We start from the raw sequence: 17307 nt of genomic DNA on the forward strand, positions 1-17307 counted from the left end.
CAATCACTGTCCATACAGATTCAGTTCTGCTGTGCTCTCTCCGTTTCCAAGCATGCAGAGGAGCACACCAGGTCCTCTGGAGAGGCTGCTGTGTAGCACAGGACAAGGATTCTGCCTCAGAACATCCCTGTGTACTTTAATCTTCAAGCTCCTGTGTAACTGGTAAGGAACTCTCTATGCTGCCTCATTCTGAGTAAATTGCTCCTTGAAATAGGAAGTGCTGGTTTTTTTCGTGTGCTGAGGTGCAATAAAAGGCCAACTCCCCACCCATTCTGAACATAATCTTCCTTTCACTCTGTCTTATAAAAAGCTGAGGTTGTGCTGGAGGAGAGCAAGACGCACCTTCAGCGTGCTCGGAAACGTCTCGTTGGAAGGATGAAGCTCTGGGCAATTTGTGGCTTTTTGTTTCTCTGTCTTTTGTGCCTCAATGTCTTTTCTGCAGAAGGTAAAGTATAATAGTCTTCTAACACAGCTTTCTCTTTTCCTCTCTTTCCTTTTTTTATATAAAATGCTTCTTTGCTATGTTGATTTTAATTAAAGGAAACAAACAGAGTTGATTTTAATTAGAAGAAACAAACAGAAACAAACAATGAAAAGGAGGATTGAACTTAGAAAAGGTCTTAGACTGCAGAATGTGGTAGCATATCAGTGCTTTGGTTTGTACAGTAGTGTTTCCTCTGCTATAGCCTGTTGCACAGCATGATTAACTTTTACCTTAATCTGTATTCTGAATTCTGCTCTTCTGAAAATTCTTCCTATTATATATTCCCAGTAGATAACCAACCATCCACCAATGTAAAAATAGTATAATTTTGTCAGTAGTGGGAAGTGTGTTAATGGAAAAAGCTTCTACCCATATGAAATAAGGGAACATGAATCAGTCAGGTTAACAGAGTATATAATAACTTCTTTATAGAACAGTGAAACTGTTCTTCAGTAATGCTTCTGATCTTCAATCAGTCTAAACATTTTCTTTTTTTTTTTTTTTTTTTTTTTGTTGGGTTTTTCTTACCGCTGATAATCCACACTTCATCTGTAGTCTCTTGAGGCACTTAGTTACCATTTTGCAGTATTCAAAATTCACAGAGCAATTAAAATCCTGAAAACAGAGGATTTTCCATCTGTCTATAGCCACATCTCTGCAGATTTCATTGTGCATTTGCAGAAGGACAGTTCAGTAGCATTTTTAAATTGAGAGGTGTAATCTAGAGTTGCCTGTGCAGACTTGAGGTTTGATATTGTGAATCTCTGAGACTCGCCATGATTTTTACAATGTGTATTTTATACCAGATGTGAAGAGTAAATGTGAGATAAATAAGCTAAGTGTCCAAAGGTTAAGAACAGCAGACTTGCCATGCTTGATATTTTCTAGAAACCTTATAAGAATTGCTTTATGTGTAAATATGAGTATGAAGAAACATGTGAAAGCTGTTTTGCTAATTGGTTAAGTCAGCTGCCCAGTTTTATCATTTCCTGGTGTCTGTGCTGGTAGAGCTATTTGCCAGAGCAGTGGTAGCCGAAGCCCTTCTGCTCTCTTTGCCTTTTTTGCTTCTTTTTATTCAAGTTTTTCCATAACCCTTGAGAAAAACTTTAGGAACAGTGCAAGGGCAGTTGGAGACTTTATAAAGTGTCTTCAGGAACATAAAGGAAACCTGTCCAGGGAGGACAGGAGATGGCCATATCAATAAAACCCAAATGAATACCTGCTGTTCCCATAGTAGCATTTCCTTCCTGTTGATGTGCATGACTCATGCTTTCACGAGTTAGAAGATGGGGAGGAAACCTGCAAAGGACACTGTTCCTTATCGGTAAGCACTGATGTCGAAGTAAAAGTGTCTGGGTGTGCAAGATAAATGTACTTGGCATGTTAAACCATTCTTCTGTTGCATCAGAACTAAATAATGGTGATAAGATAACTCAGGTTTCATCACCAGCCTTGGAGGCTGTAAATTGTGCCTCAGTGATTTCCAGAAACATTGACCATATATTAGTTTTTGTTGATGAGAAATCATCTGTCTCTGTCCTTTCTGCTCCCCCCCCCTCCCCAACTCCAGAGTAAACCTTTTTTCTCCCCTTTATTGTGACCAGCACTGTGGTCAAGTGCAGTCAGTAGCTCACTTATTTAGGTGTGGTGGGAGGGAATATTTCAGTGGCTTTGCCCATCCAAAGCAGTTTATTCTACACTTCGGTGCATCTGGACACTGAGATGCTCTTTTTTCCTGTTGGTAATTTTTTCTATTTTCATAAAGTGGTGTAACTGTAATAGTATTGCCTGCCAGTGTGACATTTTGAAGGATAAAGAAATCTTTACAATGTGTATCTGATGCATCTATGAGTAATGATAGAAAAGAGCAAATAAGTTCCTGTTCCACACTACGGACAAAACTGTGCAGAGATCTAAAAATCAGTCATGATAATCCTTTGTTTTACAGATCCCTCTACACAAGGATGTCAGTGGTAAATGCAGTAAGGAAAATCTCTGTGAACTCTGACACATTTATTGTATGTGGACAGTTATTTGCATTACCTGTCTCCACTGATAATGTATTACTTTTCACCCTTAGGTCAGAGGATGAGAAGACGCTGCTGTTCAAAAGCATCCACAGTCAAGAAAAATCCACATAAAGGTAAAAAGCTTTACAGTTTCATTAGATGAATTAGGTAATCATAAGAGAGAAATCACAGCACTCTGTTTTTTTCCATCTGCAAACTTCACATAATTTTCCATACAGGTAAATATTAGCTTCATTGGATCACTGAGAACTTGTTCTCTTTTTTTAGGAAATTTACTGAGTGTTTGGATTGGGAAGAAATAAGATTAGAAAATATTAGAACCCATTTAATGCCCATAGTATAAAACAATCAAGAGAAATATTATCAAGTCTGAGTGTCAGTGTCCCTCATTGATAAGAACAGAAGTGAAATACAATCCTGGCTTTGCCCTGCTATATTCCATCACCATTCATCCATGGCTGCATTCATCTTTATGTTTTGAGAGATCAACCAAAGTGTGGTTCTGTAAGTTCCCAAAAATCCAATTTTTGAACCCACAGCCTTCACCAGGAATGTGAATTAGCTGAGATTGAATTTGTTCTAAATAGGTGCATCTAAAGACCTTGCAAGTAAAAGTACATAATATCTCTGGTTTCAGTGAGACCCCCGTGGAAAAAAAGGCAAACCATGAACAAGTCTAGGATAAAAGGATTAGTATGCTCTTTAGAATCTTAGTATCTTAAATCTTAATGTTTCTAATTTCAATATAATGTCTAGCTGATAACTTCTGTAAAACTCTGAAGATAAAGAATTAGATCTAAAATAGTTTCTTTCCTATTTCTAATCTTTTAATCACAAAAGCACTAATTTGAAGTTCTGAACAAATTCATTCTAACTGATAAAATATCTTAAATGCTTGATTACTTTTTATATTTAGATCGCTTAGATGATCTAAAAATCTTTGTGTTACTCTACAGTTTTCCTTTAACTGGAGTCTTTCCTTCCTGCCCAGTCTCCCAGTGCTGAATCATGGGCTCTGTTTTATAGGCAGAGTCCCATTGGTACCAGGAGCAGTGAACAAATTGCAGAACTATTATGGGTCGGGGTTTATAGCTGTCTGGGGCTCCTCATTTAATCAGCAGGTGTAGTAGGAACTGGGGACTTGAGCAATAGCAGGTTCCCAGCTGGCCCACAAGGCCTGGGGGGATGTGCAATGCCAGAGGCACAGAGATGGCTTCTGTCACTCCTGGCCTGAGCTGGATTGCATCTGCTGCTGCCTGCCTGATCCTGTGCCCTTTCCACATTACTGAGACTTCATGTGGTCAGCACAGCTCTTACTATTCAATCTGAGTACTTTCTATCTGACAAAATTGGGGGTATTTCAAGCTTTTTTATGCAACATTTCAAGCTTTTTTACATGAAAACTCTCTGCTAAAAGTGCTTGCAAAGAGAATGTTCCTTTGAAAGCAGACTGCTGTTTCCTGGGCATGAAGTCCAGTGATGCTGGTCTCACAGAGCAATGGAAGGTATTGTGCTGAGGGGTAGAAAGGAGTTCAAAGAAAGCACTCCAGTAAAACCTGTAAATTCACCACAAAGATCTCCTACAGAGGGAATCTGAAATGCTTTCCTCTGCTGCAAACACAGTAATACTTTATGATCTTTGCTTGTCCCATTACACTCTGCCCTGGTTCTCAGAGCATTCCAACATGCTTACTGTAATCATCTCCTGTCTTTACCTGCAGCCAAACCTTTTATAGGTCAGGGATTTTTGTTTATTTGCTTCCATATAAGGTGCATCTTTTTGCTGCAAATGACTTCCTCATATCTGCTTGTATCAAAATGCTTGATCTGAATTGGTTTCTACTCTTATTGAGAGGCAGCTGTAAAAGCTTGGGCCTAATGCAGCAACTGCCCAAAGCTGAATTCTTCTGTTTTAATGTGTGGTTCTTGACTGGAATAGTACGGTGTTGGCTTTGTTTTGTATTGTTGCTGTGAGATTTCTGGGTAACTTGTGCTGTCTTTTTTAGGGGGATATTACTTGTTTTATAGTCTGCAGGCAAAGCACAGGGACTGTTTTTCAGCCTTGCTCTGCGCTGTTCTTTGTGCCGAGCAATTGCCATGGGCAAGCTGCAAAGCCACTTGGAGACCAGCTCAGTGTGGCTTGAGGAGAGGGTTATGTATAACCATATATAACCACACTGGCTGCTTCTCTTGAAGCAAAACCACTGATTTTCTAGAATGTTGTCATTCCATCAGAAACAATTGCTGTCCCAGAAAGCAAATGCTTCAAGCCAATGTCAGTCTATGGCTTCTGACCAGGAAACAGGGAGAATATGATGATAGTAAGGGGAAGACACTGTTTAATGTGTCAATTGCAGAATTCAAGTCTGGACAGACAGTAGCACCATCCTGTGTCTATGAAGACCTTCACCTAACTATGGAAACTTCCAGCAGCAGCAAACTTGCAGTGATTGAGCACCCTCACTAAAGGGAAAATAGGCTACTGGGAGTCAGTGACCTCCAGCAACCTAATGAAAAGAAAAAAAAATTGCCATCACATCCCAGTTTATTTTCAGATCACTGCTAATCTAAGCCTGCCCACACAAACATGGCTGAATTTCAGATATTAAAGTTTTGTGCCATTCTCCACACTCCCAATTAAACAAATCTCTCAAATGTCTCTGTTTTTCATGTTTGTTTTACAGCTATAGGTTTTAAAGGTACTCCAGTGGAAGCAAGGAAACCGTGCAAGCCTTGTCCTCTGCAAGGCCATGGAGTGTTTTCTGGACCACTTCCACAGCTAAAATAAGCAGACAGAGGAGGGTGAAAAGCATCTGCCTACATGCACAACCAACAGCGCTTCACTATCTTGAAGACCCTCCTTCCAAGTGCTAGTAATCCACTTGGAAGTAAATTTCTACAAATTATAAAAATCTCATCATTTACAAAGGGCTGAGAAACTAGATAAGCATATTATTAAAATAGTGGTGATGGGCCAGATTCAAGTAAGCTTTTCAATGTCTTCTGAGGGGGCTAAATCTGACTTTAAAATCAAAGTGGCCTGGTTTTAACTTCCTTAAAAGTGTCATCAGGTGGTTATTGAAGAGCATACTGGGAAGATATTAAACCTAATCAGATTTCATCTGTTCCTCTGAAGCCAGAAGGCAGCTGTTCTTTCAAGACAGCGGAGTTGTGTGATCACCTCAATAAACAAAGCTTACTGGAGCATGAAATAAATGCTAAGAATAATACCAAAGGGCTGAATAACAGAGAAACTGAAGCACTTGCTGATACTTTAGCCATGTATCTTCTGTCCTTTTTTAACTGTCCTCTGCATTGCTGCTATTTCTCTGCCTGGGGGAGAGGCCTTAAAACTGAATTACTTGCTTGTTCATAAATTCAGTTCTCCTTCTAGTGAATATGAGGAGGAGTAGAAACCTTTGCTGCTGGGTAAATTGCAGATTGCAAATAGTAATTTTTCTGTCAGTACTCATAGTACTACTCTTTCTCTTAACATAATTGTCAGTATGATAGAAATGGTTTCAGTGCCCTTCACAATTTGGGGGAGTTGAATGGGAACAGTCAGAGGTCTGTTGTAACTCACACAGGCAAATGCAATTCCAAAAGGTCAGGTTTATGGGCACTTGCTCAGGGTCTGCTCTTACTGAGAATGTTTCTATTGTACTGAGCAATTGAACCTATTTCTGGCTCTTCTGTGTGCTTGCTATTACTTTATTTTCCCATTGGTTTTCAGGGTAGGTAGATCTGACACTCAGCTTCCTATTTTTGAATGCCTGACCATGCATAGCATTTTTTATATCAAGGATAAAGGAACTGCCAGTCTTCCTTGCAAGACCTTTGAATCAGGAGGTTGGTGAAGGAATTGTGTTTCATTGTTTGGTTGCTGGTGAGGGGGCCAACATATTTTATCTCTATTGTTTTGTGGAGCTTGCAGAAAGAATATGTAGAATGTAAATGACAACTAAATGTAAAAGCCATTTTTGGTATTGTTTGCAGCAGGATTTTTCTCTGTAAAATATGTCCAGGTGTTTACAGCTCTGTATAGAGCTTCACTAACAGGTTTGAAGATTCTGTTCTCTAATATCAGTTTAAGCCCTTTTCTTTTACATCTGAAAAATGCTCTAAGATTTTCCTCTTTGCCTTACAAACAGCATGCTCCAAACTCTCCAACCCTCCTCCAAGCAAAATGTTCCCTCTGATAAGAAAATCAGAAGCCCCAGAGACCATTAACAGAATTCTTACAGAAATACTCTATGTAGGCACACAGTTTGTGGTGTTTGGTGTGGGGCTGGGCTGAGCCTCATCCCCAGTGGGCACAGCTGTGAGCAGCACTGGCAGCAATGAGCCATGGGGTGCCCAGGGGCACTGACCAACCACCAAAGGGAACAGAGGGCACACAGGTGCAGTGCATCAGCATGAGGGGATAAAAGGTTGGGCTGAAGAACAGAAAGGGCAGATGCTTGCAGCCTTCTGAAGTGGAGTGGTGTTACTCTGTATGGGCAGACACCTGAGGCGTTCCTGTATATGGGTGAATGCCTAAAGCCTTCTGAAATTTTATGGTGGCTGTCTTGACTGCAGCATGTGCTGTGACAACTCTGAATCTCTGGAGAGATCCCAGCACATAATTTAATGTACTTTAGTATTTTTACTCACTAAGTTTCCCAGACTGGCCTCAGTCCCTGGTTGGGGGCTATTCCAGCTAAAGATGTTGCTTGTTTGAAGTCCTAGCCTTGGCTGGGCAGAACCGCCAAATAATTTCAGCCTGGATTGTGACTGTTGCCCAAATGCTTTGTTGCTTCATAGAGGTATCAGAATGTTGTTTGTCCTCTTGAAAGTAATTCCTCAGCAGAGTTTGACTCTTATGTACCAGGCCATTTCCCCATGTGGTACAACAGAGCTACCATCTGATCATGGTTTCACTTACAGGCATCTGTTATTCCTCTTTATTTTCCTTTCACTTCTACATGTATTTGTCTGGCATTACCAAAGAGAAACATATTTGCTCAGTGGCTTTTCAAAATACACAAGCTGTATGCTTATATAAAGTAAATTCATCTTGTCCAAGCTGACAAATGCATTTTTTGTGTCTTGTGTTTTTGTGTGCAGTCGGCTGTCAAGCAAGAAAATTGCACAGCCCTTAAGTTGCAATAAAGATGTTTCTGAAGTGCCTGACAGAACAGATGTTGAATCCTGGTCTGACCTTGTCAATTAAGTGAGCCATGTGTCTCCTCACTTTGTTTACAGCTTAATACCACCAGCTAACACCAAATCAGTCTGTTTTATTTGGCACTATGACTGTCAATTGTCAGGAGCACAGAAGAAATGATCTTTCCTGACAGGGACTGTTGGTTTAGAGGAAAGTTCTGGGATCTCTTTTTCTAAGTGGGTAGTAGGAGAAATAAAAATGTTGTAATCATATTGTTGCATATCATATTCCCAGAGTCTCATACCTTTCTGGGTGGTTTTCTCACAGCAGATCTTCACAGCAGTGGTGTTGTTGCTTCTCAGTCAGGGCTCCTCTCCAAGGCTCTCCCTGACCACCCCGCCCCCTTTTATCTCAGTTACCTCCATGGGCTACAGCTGCTGCCCAATCAAGGACATCACAGCTGCAGCCCATTTACAATAACTAGAATCAGGGCAGGGTCACTAATACAATACAGAGATCTTTCACTGCCATACATATATTTACAATACATACATTTACTCAGGCCCCTACATTTCCCCCTTTTCTTTTAACAATTTTTCCAATTACACAGTTACAATATACATATCTGTCCCAACTCCCAGGCTGCCACAGCTCTCGGCTGTCTTGAATACACACAAATCCCTAGATGTTCCCAGGCTCTTTTCCTCAAAGGCCATAATCTTACAGCTCTCTGAGAGGCCATAGTCTTACAGCTCTCTGCTGTTACAGCTCCTTGATTCAAAGGCTATACTATATTCTATAGTCCCAGCTCTCAGGCTGCCACAGCTCTCAGCTGTCTTTTCTTCTATAGTCCCAGCTCTCAGGCTGCCACAGCTCTTGGCTGTCCAGGGAATTACATACCTTCATTCGATGTTTGGCTGCATGTTCTTTATCACGTCGGGGTCACCAGATGTTGTAATCATATTGTTGCATATCATATTCCCAGAGTCTCATACCTTTCTGGGAGGTTTTCTCACAGCAGATCTTCACAGCAGTGGTGTTGTTGCTTCTCAGTCAGGGCTCCTCTCCAAGGCTCTCCCTGACCACCCCGCCCCCTTTAATCTCAATTACCTCCATGGGCTACAGCTGCTGCCCAATCAAGGACATCACAGCTGCAGCCCATTTATAATAACTAGAATCAGGGCAGGGTCACTAATACAATACAGAGATCTTTCACTGCCATACATATATTTACAATACATACATTTACTCAGGCCCCTACATAAAAATATGTTTTTTTATACAAAATGTAATCCCAAAAGGTGTAATGGGGACTCTTGATGTTGGCTTTTCAGCTCTCCTGACTGGCTCACAACTGATGCAAGAGCACAGGTATCCTCAAGGAATTCAGGATTTTGTCTCTAGAGAAGTTCCACTTATCTAAAGTGTGGACTACAGGGGCTAATTCTTGTGATCCTATTTGCCAAGGAAAACTGCACTCCTCCATGAACAGTCTCATCTCAAACAATAAACTCCGCTGGAATATAAAAGCAGAAGGATATTTCCTGTGTAGATACATGGCTGACTCTTGCCAAAACTGAGTAGAAGACTCATGGTGGCTTCGTTATTCATTGGATCAAGTCTGAGGATCTGTTGCCCAATTCTGTTTTGTCCAAAGTTATTGCTAACTAGTTTTAAGAAAATGTTGTCACATTGTGGAGGCAGGTCAGATGCATGTGCACTTTTTACCAAAGCTTTTTCTGAGGAGAATTTATCCAAAGCTTATCTCTTTTGTCCCTCTTGCAGATTGAGGGGAAAACCCACTTATACAGTCTTCTTTACTTCAGTTGTCATTAGAGATAAGCAGCTAATTGCTCTGCAGGACTCATTTTTTCAATTGCTGTTGGGGAGCAAGGAGAAGTCCCTAATGGCAGGAGTAAGGATGCTGGTTCCAATCCATGTATGCCTGTGGTTCCAAGTAGCATTCATTATCCAAGACAGCAGCCATTGGATAATCTATGCTTTTGAACACAAAACTGTTCCATTATGCTTTGTCTTCTCATCTTAGAGCAGGGCTTTCAGAACAGAAGGAATTCCCAGGAATTATTCCTGTTTTCAGTGTCTCAGTAGTGGATCTCTGCTAGAAAAGTTCAGGATATGGATTTGTTCACGTTGTCATTCAACCTTTGTGCCAACATCTGTTCGTGTGTTTCCGATGTACTGACTGGGAATGTCTTTAAGTGTAAGGGATTTAAGCCCACGTTTCCAGGCTGATGCTCCACAAGGGAGCTAAGGACAGATTTCCTATAGGATAAGCACCTTACAATGCCATCTGGTCAGCTCTGAACACGTTATCAGAGAAATCAGGTCACTGTGTGCCTGTGAGCAATCCTCACATGAACGTGACTGCTTCTGCAGCCTCACAGCCACAACAACCTCAGCTGATTTGTGGAATAAGGACTTTACAATTAAAATTGTAAAGCAGGTATGTTTTCTTCCAGCAGGAATAATGTTGCAGGTGTGTTTTAGTCCAGCTGGCATGCATGGGGGATATTTCCACCAAAGACAGGTGTACCTGGTCAGACAGATTTTGGGTTTAAATACACATTGAATCCCCCAAGCTCACACCTCCCTGCCCAGAGTCTTTGGTGGTTTGGGGGGGGCATCTTTGATGAAGTAACATCTTCTTCCTCAATGTTCACTGCTTGACCCTTTCTTCTGGGCAGGAGCAGTGGAGGTTTGGCTTTCTCTCATGTCAGTTTGTCCTGGCCAAAACCAGGAGCCTGGTTCTTGTTGGCTCCTTAAGCAAAAAGTTCTGCTTTATGGATTTCAACAATATCTGAGTCTTGCTTTAGCAAGTTTTCTTATCTTTATGGCCTTTACCTAGCAACTAAGTTCTTATGTGCTCTGTTACAAGTTGTCTCCACCTAGCAGGTTACATTTCTGTAATAAACTGTGTTCTGTACTTTTGCAAATTTGTTAAATAGGCTATATATATATTTCTGTTTTCCTCCACCCACATTATATGCTTCTAAAATTCTGAATTGTCATATGTTTCCCATATCACAGTTCTCCCAAGAAGCGCTCACACCAGGCCCAGTTTCTGCCAGACACTCAGGCTGTATCTGGGATGTTCCTCTAAGAGCTGATTGCTCCCAGCTGCTCATACAGCACAGGCACTCAGGGCTGATGATCTGCACCTGGTCTAGGAGGCATCGGAGCCCCAGCATTCAAAGGTTCCACCACACAAAAAGCTTGTTTGTTAACTGCCCATCAGGCACCTGTACATGTGGGCACACAGTTTGTGGTGATTGAAGTGGGACTGTGGGAGCCCAATGGGGTCAGCTGTGAGGGGCAGGTGAGCAGCATTGACAGCAATGAGCCATGGAGTGCCTGGGGCACTGACCAACCACACAGGGAACAGAGGGCACACAGGTGCAATGCATCAACATGAAGGTGTAAAAGGTTGGGCTAAAAAGCAAGAAAGGCAATGCTTGAAGCCTTTTGAAGTGATGTGGCGTTACTGTGTATGGGTAGAAGCTTTCTGAAATTGTGTGGTGTTACTCTGTGTTGTGGCCATCTCAACTGCAACGTCTGCTGTGACACAGAATCATTTCACTGCTTTGCTGCGCACTCCATTTGTGATGGGTGGTGGCCACAGCAATGGTTGCATCCTGGCTAAAGGAACTCTGAGTGCAAAAGCCAAACTGCAACAGGGTTTCCCCTCAAGCTCCTGACAAGCAAGGTGCTGCTTAGATCAGTGAAGAAGAGTGCTTTCCTGCTGGGTTTTGTCATGTTTGGTCTTCAACACTGATGCCAACCTCATGGGGCCAAAAGACATATTCCTCAGGCATCCTTTGGGGCTTGCCTGGTCTCTGAAAAGCAAATCTCAGTAGCGCATGCTTCAAATTGTCTCCCAAAACTGAGGTGCAGTGGAAAATGCTGTCTTTGCTAGGTAGGTCCTCCACACAAAGCTTCCTGTTTGCATTGTCCCAGAACCCTGTGTGTCCCAGTCAGTGCCAGTTGTGTGGGCTGTTCACTGAGCAATGTTAAAACCTATTTCCATCACAGATTTCTCCCCAAGGGATCAATATGCCTGTATAGGAAGATGTTTTCATCAGGAAAAAAAAAAAAGTGCGAAGAAGTCCATCTGTTTATGAATGCTATCAGAGAAACAGTGAGGTGGTTAAAAACAAGACTCTGTATGAGCTGAGATAATGCAGCAGTGTCTTCAAGTCCCTCTTTAAAGCAGTCTTTTTGACTCTGTGGCTTTCCAGTTGTTAACTTCCGTTCCTTGGGAAACCATAAATGATGGCAATTGTCACTAAGCTCTTATCTTGATGTTGTTTGAGTGTACCAAGGTTAAACAATTCAGCATTTTCCTTTTACTTAGTTAAATATGTACCAATACTGCTGCTCTATTCTGCACACATCTTCAGGAGCACAGTTGATGAAAAGAGAGAAAGCACTCTGTGTCTTGACCTTAACCTCATAAGCTCCACCTTTGATAATCTTTGAAAGGAACTTCTCTTAAATTTCCATTAAAGTCAGGACTCAGCAGTTTTTAAAACAGATTCTTGAGTCTGAGCAGTAAAGTCAATCTACTCTTCATAATTCTATTATAAAATGTACTTTGCACTTTTTCCTGTCTTTTGAACAGAATTTCTATTTCCTTCCTCAACATTCTTTCCATGCTTTCTTTTGTTCCTAAACATGTCAAGTTTTCCTCCTTGTCAGTTCTCATTGATAGAAAATTAATATTTTGCCTCTTGGCACAATGATCCCTCACCCTTTCTTTGTCTATGTGGGATCTCAAAGAAATTCTGTGGTCTGAATTTCCACAGGTGCTGAACTACATTAATTTGTCTCCATTAAATTCCAGTCTGTCCATGAGACTGACTGGAGTGTATATTTTCAAAAAATATGTTGTAAAATGGGGCTGCATTGCCTTTTGTGCTTTCAGACACTACTTTTGTACCAGGGACACTTGCAGGATTTGAGCATCTCTTTATCAAGGCCCCGTGTAATCATCTTAAAGCCACAGTATGAGAAGGGATTTTTCTGTCATTTAATTTGTATTTCAGCATTCTTTGAACTGTGTAATCTTAGTTAGCAGATGTGAAAGTCTTTTCCCAGATATTTTATTCATTCTTCAACTTAACATCTATTGTTGAGATTCTTGCTATGTAGTCTCTTGATTTATCTTATTGATAGATTGTTTTAAAAAAAGGCAATTAATTACAGCATTTTGAGATAAAGTACTAGAAATTGTGGGAGGAGATGGTGAGAGCACAGTGGTCATAGGTGGAAATAGTAGGAATGAGGAGACAATCTTTGGGCTCTCACCAGGTTAAACTATTTGATTTGAGAACGGTAGAGATTTGGTTGATTTGATTGTAGAGATTTCTCCAGGCAAAGAGTAGGTTGTTGATGGAAAATATAAGTGAGAATAGAGCAATAGTCCCATGTGGTTTGGAAGTAAATTACTTTAAAGCTGAGTATTTAATATTCTTGTAATAGAAAATTTGTTGACACACATCTTGTTTTTTAGGTTAAGGACAAGCACTGCTTTGGTATAAGGCTGCCTGGATGCTCAGGTTTCCTCTGGACGCAGCAATCCAAGGCAAAGGCTGGTGGATGCCCTGGCCAGTGGGATCTCCATACCCTAACAAGGCAAGTACCTGGTCACTTAGTCCAGTGTGAGAGTTGCTGACTTGTGGGATTTTCTTTTGAGAATGGTTTAATGTACACGTCTGCATTTCCAAGAGAGATCACAGGAAGAGCCGCCTGCAGTCACAGTGTCATACATTTATTTACCTGAGTAAAATGCAGGGACTGCATTTCACCCCTGTGGCCAAAGTGCTGATGTGGCTCAAAGCTGATCTCTAGTGAGGGCTTTGGTTCATCTGCAGTCATTGCATTTGTACCATTCCTGCACTGAACAGCTGAGTCTGGTCACACATGGCAGTGAAAGAAGCATGTTTCATTTTCATGCATCCCCTGCTTCAACAAGTCCTGTTACAGTCTGGTAAGCAGGACATCCACACGGGGATGCCCAGGGCATGCACACCAGCCAGGAGATTTATGAGGAGAACACGAGTGCTTCTTTGCTCTGCCCAAACAAGTCTCGTTATTTTTCTCAGCCACACTGAGTAAACTATAAAATCTTGATTTATTCATTATTCACATCCCAACTCTGAGTTATATGTATAATTTTTAGAGGCAAAACAATGAACAATACTAGTTCTTTCATAAATAACTTGGACTGCCTGTCTGCAGCTAAATGGCATCCTTCACACAGATCTGTGTCATGCTCCTCAGCACCACATCCATCAAGATCATGCTGCTGGAGTGAAGGTAGGCTATCTAAATATACCTGGATATTCTAGGGACTATTTGTTCATTTTCCATCCCTGTCAAAAGAAAATGAGGAGAGTGATTCGTAGCTCCAAAGAAGCAAAGTCACTGAATTGTAAATGGATTTTGCAGTGGTCTTTAAAAGCCTCTAAGCTAGCAAAATGGATAGCAGAAACTTTAATTACTTAGCAGCGGCAGAAAATGTTACCCTTTTCTCAGTTACCTGCAGCACCTTTTTTGCAAATGCTATAAAACACTTTTTGGCAGACTAAAGCCAGGAGAAGCTGTATCTGAGATGAAGTTACTTCTTTTTCCCAGGAATTCCCCAAACCTCTGCTGCCACCCACAGTGAATGACAATAACTCATGATAAATCATGCAGGGAAACACTCTGAGATTTTTGGTGTGTAGGCTAGCATTTTTTTCTGATGGGATGAAAGCAGCATCTCTTTACCTGTGTGGAAAAAATGCCCACCACACTTTGCTGGCAAAGCACTTTGCTGTCTGTTTTAAGGCCACTGTGGAAATGCTAAAACTGGTAGATAGTTGGTGTTTGTTCTCCCTCTGTTTTCCTGACATTGTCATTTCTTAATTCCTTGGGACATGAGAACATAGCTGAGTGTTCCTGTTCTTGTTATCTAAAATAGGTGGGGTTCAAATCCAAGGGGCTCAGGTTGATATAATGCTTGTAGTCACCTCTCTAAATCTTGATTTTTCTTTCCATAAATTGGGAATGTTTTCCTTCTTCTGCTCTGTCGGTGTATCTTCCTCAATCAGTTGAGTTACAAAGTCTTTTTCATGCTGTTTTTTTCTGATGTGGGTGGTGAAATGCTGGCACAGGCTGCCCTGAGAAGCTGTGGATGCCCTGTCCCTGGAAACATTCAGGAGCAACCTGATCTAGTTGAAGATGTCCTTGCTCATTGCAGGGCTTTGAACTAGATGAGCTTTAAAGGTTCCTTCCAACACAAACCATTCTTTGGTACTATCCAGGTTTCACCTTTCTCCTGCACTCTGCTGGGGTTTAGCATAGTTGCTTAGTGGAGCTGCAATATAAAAAAGGATCTGTAGACAGCTGAGTTACAACTCATGTTGTTCATTAAATTCCTTAAACCAAACAGCACAGTGTCACTTGCAGCCTGGAATTACTGAACTAAGAGAGGTTTCTAAATTTAACCAAGGTCAGTCATGATCACATCAGTATCTTTTGATTACTTTTATGTGAATTTAATGATCTTGAGCTGATTATTTACAGACTGACTGTGCTAGATATGAAAACTCCCATGTGTCAGAACTGTAACAATGAGCTCATTTGCCTTTTAGAATGTTAAATCCATTCAATTAATAGCAAGAAAATAGAAGTGAGAGGAAGAAAGAGGTGTTTATTTGTTTGCATTTTAATGTGTCACGACTGCTAAAACTTCCATGTCATTTTAACAAATTTGCATATCCTAAGTGATGAGAGTGGGCTGTGGAGAGATGCATAAACTCTCATTTAGGAGGTGGCATATTTGTTCTGGCAACTGAAAGCTTAGTGATAATGGCCAAAGGTTCAAGCACATGTCTCTGATTAGATTTAACCACTAAAACATAGAACTGATTCTCTTTTGTAGTTCCTACTGAGAAATGTTTGACCTATTGCAAGTCTGTTTCTCTCTCACAGCTGGTAATTCAAAATGTAGAGATGGAACTTGAAAGTGTCTGAGGGACTTTAGTCTTTTCTCTCCAGCCAACAAACTGGCCCAGGTTCTTGCAGATTCCCCAGTTCCTACAGCTTCTCCCAGCAATCAGACAGAAGGTATGGTGCTGTGCTATGAAAATGTAAAATCTGGGTTGTGTAAAATGCTTCACTACCAAAACCAGTCATCTGAAATGTAATCAATAGCTGTTCCTGGATTTTCAGCACCATCTGTATTCTGTATTAATGGAAGTTGGTGGAGAGTGATGATATGCCCCAGTACAAATCATCTCTCAGTCCTTTGCAGGGAGATTTTTAGGAGGAGGAATAATGTTGTTTGGGCAGGCAAGAGTGTTTTGTTTGATTTGTGGTGGGAGCTGTGTGTTTAACTGTGTCTCAGTTTAGGTGAAACAAGAGTGCTCCGACCCTTCCCAGGTGCCAGCCAGGCAGCAAACACCCAGGCAGCAAGTGTGATCATTACATTTACCTCACTTGTGCATGTTCTGCTGCTCCTCAGATGTTTGGAGATCAGCTGAGACAATTCTTGCTCACACCATGCTGTGGGACTTGCTACTGAACTGACCCTTTGGTGTGCAAGGGACAGCCCAGCTGGGGCCAGGGCTGTTTGGGTGTCTGTCTTACCTGTGGTTTATGTCATGGCCCCTTCCTTTGTTTTCAAACTGAAAAAGAACTTCCCAATCACTTTCAAAGATGTGAGAACAGAGAGAGTTTTGAGAAAATTTGACTGAGGCTCCACTTCTCTCCTTTGCAGAACTGTATGAGGAATTCTGAGCGAGCTGTGCTGTACATAATGCCTCCAGGTATCAGTGGTAAGTCCCACAGCTCCTTTTAGCTTGTGATTTACAAAGAGAAGGCCACAGTGTGATTTGGTGTCATTCTGCACATGCTGTGGTTTATATAAAGGGTGCAACACTTTCTGTGTTGAATGTACATGCCCAAATGTGCACACAAAAAATGCTGAGTGCTCCCCTCCAGGGTAATGCCTAATGTCATACAGACCCCAAATTCAAGGACAAGCATACAAAAAAAGTAGCTTAAACTATTGTTATATGAGTGTGAACTTTATTACTTATCAATACCTGTCCAGAGCATAGAACACAGGAAAATGGAGACACGAAATATGAAGACAGTACATAGTAGCTAAAAAAGCAACAGAGGACAGTGGAAAATAATATCTGTTATTTCTTTCATTTTCTTTTTCTCACAGTTTTTAAATTGCAAATGCCCATGAGCATCCAAAAGCTGATCAAAATGCAACTCATGAAAGCCTCCCATTTATATGCCAAGCAGGCATTCCCCAGGTGGGCAGCTCTAATGTGATTGCCCTGAGGTGGAAGGGCCACCCACGATGTGGAAAGAGTAATTTCCCAATTTCCCTCCGTGCCAGCTCAGTCAGAGCCCTCTGCTCAGGCTGCCAGCACAGGTGGCAGCGGTGCCAGCTGGAATTCAGTGGCACAGCAGGGCACTCCCTCCCTCAGCTGTGACCAGGCAATGCTCCTGGTGGCAGTGCTGTGCTGTGGGAGGGGCTGTGCTCTTGGGGAAGTTTAGGTGCTGTTTTATGTTGGCATCTGCTGCCAGTTCTAGTCTGGCCAACATTTTAGGCTGTGCTTTGGCCT

At 41.5% G+C, this 17307-nt stretch overlaps 1 protein-coding gene and 1 long non-coding RNA gene across 3 annotated transcripts in view; both read left to right on the forward strand.

Moving 5' to 3' along the window:
• Window positions 1-283: 283 nt before the first annotated feature.
• LOC134422111 (uncharacterized) lies at window positions 284-7691 on the forward strand. Its single transcript, XR_010028729.1, has 3 exons — window positions 284-445; window positions 2565-2627; window positions 5199-7691. It is a non-coding gene; the product is annotated as an uncharacterized LOC134422111 (long non-coding RNA).
• Window positions 7692-13881: 6190 nt separating this feature from the next.
• CDHR1 (cadherin related family member 1) overlaps window positions 13882-17307 on the forward strand; it is a 51683-nt gene continuing 48257 nt past the window's right edge. For both annotated transcript variants that reach the window (XM_063163934.1, XM_063163933.1), the window contains exons 1-2: window positions 13882-13996; window positions 16443-16500. Coding sequence is in view for 1 of the 2 variants with exons in the window: in XM_063163933.1 (XP_063020003.1) it covers window positions 16449-16500 (52 nt within the window). In the remaining variant the exon portion in view is untranslated. The remainder of the gene's footprint in view (window positions 13997-16442; window positions 16501-17307) is intronic.

The sequence above is a fragment of the Melospiza melodia genome, chromosome 9, assembly GCF_035770615.1.
Source record: "Melospiza melodia melodia isolate bMelMel2 chromosome 9, bMelMel2.pri, whole genome shotgun sequence".
NCBI classification, from domain to species: Eukaryota; Metazoa; Chordata; class Aves; order Passeriformes; family Passerellidae; genus Melospiza; species Melospiza melodia.